Raw genomic sequence first — 12,058 nt, 5'->3', positions numbered from 1 at the left:
TCAGAAGTTAACCATCCTGCTATTTAATGAACCCAATTAAACATGGTCAAAGTAACTCTTTATTGAAGAAGAATCAGAAGAAACAGAGGGGGTGTTATTATTTGGACGTTAATCTTTACTAACCCTACTGAAATAGGTCCAGTATCACTTTTAGGGACTGCACATGGACACAGGGAAAAGATGTTTTCCAGCATGAATAATTCTTGTCTTTGGATGTTATCCCTGGGTCGGAGAACAAAAACAAACCAGTAGTTATTAGTTACTGTATCTCATTTTCCAAAACACAGGTTTCATTGTTACAGTGATCTACTGATAGTTTTGTGTGATACAGTTTTGCTTTTGTGTGTTGGCTGAGACAGTACAAATGACTAACCTCAAGTGCTGAAATTGTCAAAGGAGTTGTTTCAGGGAGCTCTCTGGTCAGGGCTGCTAGCCCGAAGGGTGTGTCAGAAAAGCCCTGGATGTTGTAAAGAGAATAATGAGTGGGATCCCAGGGCTGCCTCATTGTGAATGGTTTCTTTTAGATATAGAAAAAAATTATCTTTGAGCACAGTATCCTATAAACCCTGAAGCTATGTGTTTTACGAACTAGAAATTTATGCACTAAATAAAAATTCCCAGATGTCAGACTTTCTGTGCCAACTGGCAAAAGTGTGGTGGTTCAGATGTCTGGAAGAAATGATGTTCATTTCTTCACCATTCAAATTCGAAAGGGATAGTTGAGGTAAAATAAAGTTGAAAAAATTACAATGTATTCCAACTACCCAAAGATGTCACATGTTATAAATTGTTATCTGGAAGACTTTAAATTTTTTCCCCTTGTGACTCTGTGCATGTTTGTGGCATTGCAAATCCAACTCATGTTTCTATTCTTATTCATTACATTCTTTCCTGAGGCTTCTTTTATTTTTTTTATAAAGGGTCAGCAGATGAATTACAAAAGGACCAACCTGAATATGTCCATCTGATAAGGTCCAGTTCAGAACTAAATATATGATAGGATTCATTATTTTTATCTTGCACATACATCTCAGTAATTTCATAAAATCATTAAATAAATTCTCTTCTCTCTTTAGAAATTCGAGCTCAGCTAGTAGAACAACAAAAATGCCTGGAGCAGCAAACCGAGATGCGAGTTCAGCTTCTCCAAGACCTGCAAGATTTCTTCCGGAAAAAAGCTGAGATTGAGACAGAATACTCTCGAAACCTAGAGAAGTTAGCTGAAAGGTTCATGGCAAAAACAAGAAGCACGAAGGATCATCAACAATACAAGTAAGACAAAGTTTACTCAAATCCACCAAGTGCTAAGTGATATAGCTATCCCTCATTGTTTTACTCCAGTTGGCTTAGAATTGTCATTTTATTCTTTTTATCTGACAAACTGTTGATTGGCCCTAGATAAAGTATAAAATAAATGTATTTATAATTTGTGAGCAGCATTTTACCATACTTCAGGCTAATATTCTCTTGATATTTCCCCTTTATATTAAAATTAAATAAAGTATGAGGGCTGGAGCGATAGCACAGTGGTAGGGCATTTGCCTTGCATGTGACCGGCTGGCCAAGCCAGGTTCGATTCCTCCGTGATTCCTCCACCCCTCTCGGAGAGCCCGGCAAGCTACCGAGAGTATCTCGCCCGCACGGCAAAGCCTGGCAAGCTCCCCGTGAGGTATTCGATATGCCAAAAACAGTAACAATGATTCTCACAATGGAGACGTTACTGGGTCCGCTCGAGCAAATCGATGAACAGTGGGAGGACAGTGCTACAGTATGTGTTTATAAAATTTTTGCTTATAGAAAATTAGGCAGAGGTCTAACAGAGGTAGATACCTTAAAAAAAAGTTTTTTTATTTGGCTTTTGGGCCACACCTGGTTCTGTTCAGAGCTTGCGCCTGGCTCTGCACTCAGGCATCACTCCTGACAGAACTCTGGGAATCATCTGGGGTGCTGGGGGTCTAATCCATGTCGACTATTTTCATGGTGAGTTCCTTACCTGCTGTCGTATCTCTCCAGCTCTGAGTGGAAAATTTTAACATAGCTGCTTCTTCAAGTGAAGACCTCAGTATTTCTGTTGCAATTTTTGTTTTGGAAGGGGTATGGTTTGGAACCACACCTGGTGTTGCTCAGAGGCTGCTCCCAGCTTAGTGTTGGGGAGCTGATTCCTAGTGTTGCACATGGAACCGTGGGGGCTGGGGATGGAAGCCAGGCTTCCAGCGGGCAGAGTCTGAGCTCCAGTCTGTGGAGCTAGCTCCCTCGCACTCTGTTGCGATTTTATATGGAAATAAATGCTAAGTGTTGCTGAAGTTCAGCACCCCCTGGTGTGTGGTCATTGTGGCTGAGACTGAAAGCAAGGTAGGATGTGGTGTGGAGGTGAGTGGAAATGCAGGCTGCCCTGGATGTGGGGAGTGGGCAGGTCGAGGGAAGGGCCTAGAGGAAGAGACTAGTAAGCCAAGCCCTGATGGTTGAGGGCTTATATCAGTTGCTTATAGCTGGCCCTTTGTCCCTTGTAGGGACGTGGCAGATGCAGACTGAGGAGCCGTAAGGTCCTCAGAGATTGAGTGAAACAGAAAGTTCCCTCCGAGGTGTGTGTTCAGCACAGGAGGACAGGACTCCGCATGGAGATGGTGCAGAAAAGATTGTTCACCTTCACCGGGGGCTTTGTGGCTTATTTGTCACTTCCTGCATTTAAAAAGTCAGGTGGCAACTTGAGGGCAATTTTGCAGAAATATGAGTGCAAAAAGTTCACACAGGAATGTTCCGAGTTAGGTAAGCAATGTTTTATTATTGTTTTATTAATAATTTGTGTTTGATGACTTTAACTTCTGCTGTTAGCCCAGCATAGAAATACATCTTGGTGATTGTTTCCAGACTAAATTCAAATCAAGAGTACTTCAGAGACAGGAGTTCATAAGAGACGACTGGAATTAGTATATGTTCAGTTTACACTGCCTGTCCCTTGAAGCAGTTGTAAATAAGAAGGTAGCCCTTTCTTTCCATCAGCACCTATTTTTCGAATGTCCTCTGTGCTCCATACTTACAATTGACTGTGAGCTAAGCACTGACGGGCTCTGTACTTGGTCTGGCCCCTTTGTATATCAGCTGCCACCTTTTATTTGGTTCACTAGTTTTCTTCAAAAATAAGCAGCTTGAAGGTTTCTTTGATGTAGTTTGCTTATTATTTAGTAGGAAGACTAAGATAGGATGGAGTAGGTCAATGGAAAGACCAATTAAGATGAAGAAATATTACAGAATTCCGTTAAAAAAAAATAAGGCAGATCTGATTTGACTTTTCTCAAGTTGCTTAACCACATTGAGTCTTAATTTTTCCGCCTTGCAGTCTTATGACCATAGAAGAAGAAATATGACCCAGTTCATGGTATTTTACAGTTGACCACAAGTGCACTGAATTTCTTCTCCTTTCCACTGAATGATGATTAGATCTTTAGCACCATAATATTACCAGTAATTGAAACTTTGGAGTCTGCTTAGGGCTACTCATTGTCTTGAATAAAGCTCTTGGGCTTTGTAGTACTGCATCCTGCAAAGACCAAGTCTAGCCTCCCTGGACTCAGCGATTGACACTAGCATTTGTCTTCAGTAAATCACTGCAACCTGTAAGCTTTATTCTCTCACTGGTCCAGGGATTACAAAAATCCTCTGCCTTAAATGGTAATGTATGTAAGGTCTTTAGAACAGCCACTGGATATAAATAGCTAACTTTAGATAGCACTTACTATAGATCTAAGGCATTATGGAAAGCATTAAAATTTTGCATATTAAGGGCCCAGGGATGTGACTCAAGTGGTAGAACCCAGGCCTTGCGTATGATGCCCTAAGTTTTTTCCAGTCTCTGTGTGGACCCTGAACACTATGAAGTCTGTGCCCTGACCCCCATCCCACCCCTTCCCTGCAATGCTCAGTGTGTGGCACTGAGCATGGAAAAGCAACAATACATGTGTGTATGCACACACACGCACACACACACACACACACACACACACACACACTCAGACACATTCTTTAAGGCTAAGGATGTAGGTCAGTGGTAGAACACACACCTCCCAATGGCATGGATACACAGTCCAGCACCACAAGAAATACAAGTGATCTGCTGTAGAATTGCTGCCCCCAGTGTTACAGTGGATCTGACCAACTCTGAGTTCTTGTAGGTGGCAAGAATGTCATGGCGACCACAGATCTGCAGTGTTACAGCTCTTTATTCACACACTAGCTACATCTCTTGGGACTGACTCTTTGATGGAATCAGTAGCAGGAGCAGTAATGGGCTTAGCTGGAGTTCAACAACAGCAACCTCTGTGGCTGAAAACAGCGCAAACACACACACACACACACACACACACACACACACACACACACCACTTTGCCTTCGTTTTATCTGGTTATAACCTAGATAAATGAGGATTTATGATGCAGCCAATCAGATTGTGTATGACTTGTGCAAATGAGGACTTGTGGTATGGGCAAATCAGATTGTGTACATAGTGCAAAAATCTAAGACCTCTACTCGGATGGTATGTTCTTTGTGAATGGGGCTTTGTGGGCCCACCAATCAGAATGCGTATGTAAACGACGGACCAATTGGAGGTCTGGACTGTTTGGCTCCTCCTTCCTCATTTCATCTCTAATAGCTTTGAGGGAGGGAAATGCAGGGCTGTGTTTCAAACAGAGCGGAGGGTTTTATTATTTTGTAATAATAAACAAAATAGAGAGGTATGAAGACCTTGGATTCGGGATTCTTTTTCTATCTGCCTTCCCACTTCTTCCTCTTCCATGTCTTCTGTTTCCTCTTTCTTCTAGAGAGGGTTTTAACTATATGCAGTGTTAAGTCCTGTATCCGTGGCACTCATTAGCAGAAAGACCTGCTAATCATTGAATGATTTCTTTCCTAACTTAATTAATATTCAGAATCCTAACTGTTCACGAATAATAGGAGGATAATGGATAATGTTGCCTATAAAATAGCACAGATATTCTGGCATTAGAGTACATAGTATATCATCTTTCTATTTTACTGTTAGATTCTTTGTTGTTGAATTTTTTTTGGGGGGTGGCAGAAACCACACCTGGCAATGCTCAGGGGTTACTCCTGGCTCTTCACTCAGGAGTCACTCCTGGCGGTGCTAGAGGGACTATATGGGATGGCAGGGATCAAACTCCAGTCATCAGTATTCAAGGCAAGTACTTTACTTGCTGCACTATCACTCCGGCCCCAGCTTAGATTTTAAAGTCAAGAATATATAGCATTGTATTTTGATTTTTGTTGTAAGCAGTTACACCCCAGTTGGCCACTGTTTTCGTTTGGAATTTTTCTATATTTTATTTTTATAAGTTTTTTATGATTTATATAAATTTTTAGCCGCCTTATTTAAAATAAAGCAAGGAGTTACAAATCCTAAATAGTTTATTGGCTTCAATCAGGACATATGATAAGTCATAAACCCCCAAACTTCTTGGTTCTATTCAGGAGCCTTGAGACAATGCTATAAAGTTCTGGTTTCTGGGAATACTTTCTTAGGGAGCTGGAGGTTCTATATCAAGGGATTCATAAATACTCGAAAATTTATGTTCCGCGGGCAGCATACCTAGCCAAGTCTTATTTTCCAACAACAGACTGAACATTCAAAGCGGACTTTGTATGCAGTGGCAGACCACAGTCTGAGACAGTAGTCAGTAGAGTTTTTATGTAAACATAAACTGCTTTTTTTCAATGGAGTGTTTAAGGCTGCAGGTCTGCCCGAGCACTGTATATGTTAGGACTCCATGGCCCTTGTCAGGTGTGTAGATGTTGACTGGTGTTTTGGAGCGAAGTTTTTACTTCCAGCCTACGGAATTGCTGGCACCATGCTATCCCTGGCTGGAAGGCTGTTCTGCCAGCTGTATCTGTGCCACAGAAGGAAAACCAGCAACAATACCCTCCTCCTGGAGCTTCTGGTTTGCAGCCGTAACAACCCTCAGGTGATTGGGGCCACTTGGAAACTGATGATAATTCTGTCTTTCTTCTCTTTTTAGGAAAGACCAGAACTTACTGTCTCCAGTGAATTGCTGGTATTTGCTTCTGAACCAAGTGAGAAGAGAAAGCAAAGACCACGCCACTCTGAGTGACATCTACCTGAACAATGTGATTATGAGGTTCATGCAGATAAGTGAGGATTCCACCAGGATGTTTAAAAAGGTACACTCCATAAATCCTGCCTTCCCATACTTTCCTCTAGCAGTTTCAGCTGGATCTAGGCCTGAGATGGGTCCAAAACTTGTTAAATGGTAGGGCTGGAGAGGCAATGCTGGAAGTAATGTGCTTTCCTCGAATGTGGTCAGCCCTGATTGGATCCCCAGCACCACAAGCAGTCCTCCAAACATTACCAGGAGTGATCCGTAAACATGAAGGGAAAACTTAGCCAGATGTGGCCCAAACCTCACACACATACACATGTACACCCCAAAATGTACTTGCATTCAGTAAACTTTAGGTTAAGCAAAGCGAATGAATATTTTTAAAGAACCAGAATATAAAAAGCTAAATCTGAACCCGTAAATGTTACAGAGTTGTAAATCTCAAATCTTTGACTTGAACAGGAGCCATTTTCTGAAATCATACGTTCCTGTAAATTTCGCCCGTAGTTTCAGGAATAGCCAGCTGACAGTCATGAAAAAATCAGAGCAGAGAGGAATACCATCCCATTCTGCATTGGGGCACCCACATGATGAGAAACTTGTACGAGGAAGCCCTCTCTGCAGCTCTCGCGGGAAATGGTTATCACAGCTTTTTTCCTTTCTCCCCACAAACCAACCACAGAGGCTGTGAGTGAAATGAGAACAATTTCACAAGTTCGGAAAACTCAGCTCTGCTATGCCTTCTCATCTTCCTTCCCAAATCCATTAAAAAAAAAAAAAAAAGAACTTTTAAGGCCTCTTATCACTGTCACTGGTCTCAGCCAGCTCTCAGCAATTTTGTTGTTGTTTCGACATTTTTGTTGGCAACAATAACACAATCAGACTATTTCCTGTGTAGCAAATACAGTTACTTGTCTGAAAAGATGAACTTTCAGTTTTCACATCTGTAGGGCCAGGGCTTCCCTCTTCCCTTAAGCTTTGCACAAGTGGGCTTTGGTTGCTATTACCGATGTCTATACCTCTATTCAGTAAGTAATGATTAGTTTCAGAAAGTAGGGAAGGGGGAATCCACCTTGTAGATTAATGGTATATTTATGTTTCAAAGGGGCCCCTTAAAACAAAGATGTAGTGTTAAGGAGGCCAGCTGGAAACCTTCTTAGTCATGTTTGATATATCCACACTAGGCTGCATTTCTGACCTAGGAAAGAATTTAGCCAACTTTTATGCTGTCTTTTTACTCTGCTAAATAAGAAAAATAGATGCTTCAGACTAAAGAAAGATTTAAAATTTTGAACTAAGACCCTATAAAAAAGAGAATAGGAAGTGTTCTGTGTATCATAAAAAGTAGAGATTTGGGGCTGGAGCGATAGCACAGCGGGTAGGGCATTTGCCTTGCACGCGGCCGACCCGGGTTCAATTCCCAGCATCCCATATGGTCCCCTGAGCACCACCAGGGGTGATTCCTGAGCGCAGAGCCAGGAGTAACCCCTGTGCATTGCCGGGTGTGACCCAAAAAAGCAAAAATAAATAAATAAAAATAAAAAGTAGAGATTTGGGGCCAGCGAGATAGTGCAATGGGTAAGTTACTTATCTTGCACATAGCAGACCTGGGTTTGATCCTCAGCACCCCATATGGTCCCCTGAACACCATAAGGAGTAATCCCTAAATGTAAAGCCGGGAAGAAGCCCTGAGCACAACTCGGTGTGACCCCGAAACAAAACAGAACCAGAAAAGGAAGAGATTTTTTTTTTAATTAGTGAAACACCATGAGGTACAGTTGTAGTCTTACAAGTTGTTGTGCTTGGGTTTCAATTATGCAATGATCGAGTACCCATCCCATTCTCCACCCCCACCAATCCCGGTATCCCTCCCACCCCCCCAGCCCCCAGCCCACCCTGCCTCTGTGTCAGGGCACTCCCTTTTGTTCTAAAGGGAGAGATTTTTTTTAAAAAGTCATTTAGATTGAACCATGAAAGTCGTGTCATTTTTTTATAGTTCGATCCTTTAAACACTAATCTCTGTTTTTTTCTCTTCAAGACTGTGTTCTCCCCAGAACATCTATCTCTCTAGCTTGTCCCCATCTCTTTGCTTGCTTTTTAGCCCACCCTGGAGAGGCCCATGGTCTCTTTTGAACCCCTACTTCCCCTCCTTCTCTCTTCCAACATCTTCCTCGGTAAAATTTCATTCATTAAAAACGATCTTGCTTTGGGGCTGGAGCAAGAGCACAGCTGGTAGGGTGTTTGCCTTGAACGTGGCCGACCCGAGTTCAATTCCCAGCATCCCATATGGTCCCCCAAACACCACCAGGAGTAATTCCTGAGTGCAGAGCCAGGAGTAACACCTGAGCATCTCTGGGTGTGACCCAAAAAGTTAAAAAACAATACACTATCTTGCTTCACTAAAATAAATAAATAAATAAATGAAACGAAGTGAACCCCGACCTCTTTTAGCGCAGTGGGCTTGTTTGCAGTTGTGCTTGTTTGGAGCATCTCAGACAGCAGGAGACCGACTGACTCTGGTCTGTAGCCGGGTGGCGGCTGTCCCAGTGCTCTACTCCCCGAGGTGCTGGCGACCACTCAGCCTGGGCTCTGGGACCAGCAACTCCACCGAGTTCCTTTATTCACTCACCAAAACAGCTCTTAAAATGCCTGCCCAAGGAAGCAGAGTTTAAAGACCTGTCTCTGCCTGCAAGGAATTCATTATGGTAATGAACAGTTACCGCTTTTCTGAAAGGAAAGCACAGCCCAGTGACTGGTGAGCGCAGCCCTCCCGAGTGTCCAGAGTGATTCTGCAGAGCTGAGGGGGTGCTGGACAGAGCTCTGAGGCAGGGTCTCTGGCTGGGAGAGCACAGCCACATGTAGTGGAAAGGGAAGCAGTGGATGTCACTGGAGCCAGGTGGTGTGGGAGTGAGAGATGAGAGGGGGTGGCGGGGGAGGGGGGCTGGAGAGGACATTGCTATAGAAAGAAGCTGGACAGTGCTTTGCTGTGGCAGAAGGATTTGTGTTTTGTAAATCAAAGTCAAGGGCCCCCGATCAAGTTGCTGAAACCTCAGCTGCAGTCAGATGGGCTGGGATTTGAATCTCTGTCGGTCCACTTCCTGGTGCTGTGATCTGGGGAGGTGCTTTCTATTCTCTGGGGGTGGAAAGGGCTGGAGAGAGAGAGAACCTCCGGGCTCTGAGCAGGTCTGGCCCTTGGAGCTGTTCCCAGTCACTGGATTAGCACTGTCCTTGGGGAGGCGCTGAGTAGTCCTGGGGTGAAGGCTTTCCCTTTCTTTGGTGGAGGATAATTCTCCAGGGTATTTCCAAGAGGGGGGATCAGCTGTGAGTTTCAACTGCCAGTAGCTAAGGATATTCCCAGTAGTTGGGGAATGAGTTCCTGACTCTTGAAGAGAGAGTCTGGGGAATATACAGAAAACGTTCTCTCTCTCTCTCTCTCTCTCTCTCTCTCTCTCTCTCTCTCTCTCTCTCTCTCCTCTCTCTCCCCCGATATTTTCTTTTTTCTTTTTTTTTTGCTTTTTGGGTCACACCCAACAATGCACAGGGGTTTCTCCTAGCTCATGCACTCAGGAATTACTCCTGGAAGTGCTTGTGGAACCATCTGGGATGCTTGGAATCGAACCCCGGTTGGCCACATGCAAGGCAAACGCCCTACCCACTGTGGTATCGCTCCAGTCCCCCTACCCAGGCATTTTCTTCTCCATCTTTCTGGAACTCAAAGTACTCAAACAGTCCCTGAAAATCATTTATGGGTAGAAGACTCCTGGTCACTTAACATTTATGAAGTACAGCTGGTGAAGACCATTAGATTATTTTAGGTATATAGCATCATGTTTCCATATCTGTGTCCATCACAGAATGATTCCCACAGCCCTAAGTCTAGTTCTATGCTCCACGTTGGCATTTTGTGGGCGAACCATCATCCTAACCATTGCTGGCCACTGGAAACTTAACCGTCATTATAATTACAAGTATCAGATTCTACCTACTGCAAGCAAACCCGGCAAACCACATGGCCCCACCTTTCCATGTATATTATTGGAGGGAAAAGAGAGAGCAGAGAACAACAGAGTGACTTGAGCTCTCAGAGTGGCTAGAGATACCCATTAAGACAACCAGAAACTGTCAAATCCAGAGAACGTCTGGTCTCTTATACTAAAAAGGAAACAGTCTTTTAGGGGAGTTTGACTGTGACGTCACACCCAGTGATGTACAGAGCTTACTCCTGGCTCTGTGCTCAGGGATCACTCCTGGTGGAACTCAAGGGACCATATGGGGTGCTGGGAATGGAACCCGGGGCCACATGCAAATCAGGTGCCCAACCTGCCTTTCTTCTGCCCCAAGCTAGTCTTTTTCTCTTTTTCTTTTTCCCGTTACAAAGTCTTCCTCCTCTCCTACTCTTCTTCTGTTCTATGGTTCCAGAGTCCTGTTCCTACTCAAAGAGAAAGGAATCATCAGCGCATGTCTACAGTGACCCATGGAACTGCTCTGAGACCTCAGTGGCCTGACACTTATCCTTCCTCAGGGAGGATTTGGAGATCTCATTGAAAAATATCTTTCTAGGGCCTGTAGTATAGGGACTAAAGCACTCTCTTGCATGCAGCTGACCCTGGTTTGATCCCCAGCATCACCCAGTCCCAAGCACCACTGGACATGAACCACACCCAAACATCCCTGTGGGTGTGGCCTGGCTCCATGAGGAAGCCTCTCTGGCACACACAGCTGTTTCCTTTCAGTGAAGTCAGCTGTGGGAACCCTTTTGCTCCATATATCCCCCCACATTGGCAGTTTAGAGCAGGTAATTCTTGGTGTATTTTTATATCCAAGCGGGTAGGGCATTTGCCTTGCACGTGGGCAACCTGGCTGAACCAGGTTCGATTCCCCACTCCTCTCGGAGAGCCTGGCAAGCTACCGAGAGCATCTCACCCGCACGGCAAAGCCTGGAAAGCTACCCGTGACGTATTTGAGATGCCAGAACACAGTAACAAGTGTCACAATGGAGACATTACTGGGCCTGCTGGAGCAAATCGATGAACAATGGGAGGGACAGTGACAGTGACAGATCTAATGATCAAGAAGACTTTTTGAGGAATACCTCATTCCATACTTTAGGGAACTTAAAGCCTTAAATTTAAATGTCAATTCTATCAGAGTCAGTTACTGCTTGACTGAAGGGTCACAATTGGGAGGAAAAGTGAAGCCTTAAAAATAACAAGAAATTAACTTTTTTTTTCTTTTGTCTTTAAGTGAATTCCCCCTTCCCTCCCCACTGATGTTGTTGTCATGTGTGGGGGAGGCTCAGGTGTTAGTCGTGCCCGCCTGGGCTCACACACTCAGGTTGCTGCGGGGCTGGGGGTCACTCTCGTGCCGCCCCAGGGGTCCCAATGGTGGTGTTACTGATGGGGCAGTGCCAGGGGCCAAATTTATGACTTCCTGCTGCATGGCAGGTGTTCTGGCCACTAAGCCGCATCCCTAAGCTCCCCAACATGAAGCTTTAACAAACAGCACTTGGGGCCTGAGTGATAGAAGAAGAGATTCGGTGTTTGCCTTGCACAGAGCTCACCCAGGCTCAATCCCTGAACACCACAGTCAGGCCCCAAAACATAAACATCAAATAAAATTCAAAGGATTGTTTAAAAAATAAAAAATCACTCACTGGAACTAGAATGATAGCACAAGGGTTAAGGTACTTGCCCTGCGTGCATGCATTTGACTCCAGTTCAATCCCTGACACTGTGTATGGTCCCCTGAGCACTGCCAGGAGGAGCACAGAGCCAGGAGTGAGCTCTGATACTGCTGAGTCTGACCTAAATTCCCCCAAATAAAATTATATATACAATTATTTGAATGTTGATTTTTCTTTTCCAATTTAGCCCATTAAAATGATCAAGGAAGCCTATTAAGCAGAGTAAAACCTGGTAATTAATCT

At 44.1% G+C, this 12,058-nt stretch overlaps 1 protein-coding gene across 3 annotated transcripts in view; it reads left to right on the top strand.

Moving 5' to 3' along the window:
- Nucleotides 1-12,058, top strand: part of SRGAP1 (SLIT-ROBO Rho GTPase activating protein 1) — a 330,458-nt gene that overhangs the window by 161,502 nt on the left and 156,898 nt on the right. For all 3 annotated transcript variants that reach the window (XM_056130792.1, XM_056130791.1, XM_056130794.1), the window contains exons 2-3: nt 1,077-1,272; nt 6,031-6,193. In XM_056130792.1, the coding sequence (XP_055986767.1) occupies nt 1,077-1,272; nt 6,031-6,193 (359 nt within the window). The remainder of the gene's footprint in view (nt 1-1,076; nt 1,273-6,030; nt 6,194-12,058) is intronic.

This window comes from Sorex fumeus, unplaced genomic scaffold (assembly GCF_029834395.1).
Source record: "Sorex fumeus unplaced genomic scaffold, SorFum_2.1 ptg000081l, whole genome shotgun sequence".
NCBI classification, from domain to species: Eukaryota; Metazoa; Chordata; class Mammalia; order Eulipotyphla; family Soricidae; genus Sorex; species Sorex fumeus.
This window is presented reverse-complemented; position numbering and strand designations above follow the sequence as displayed.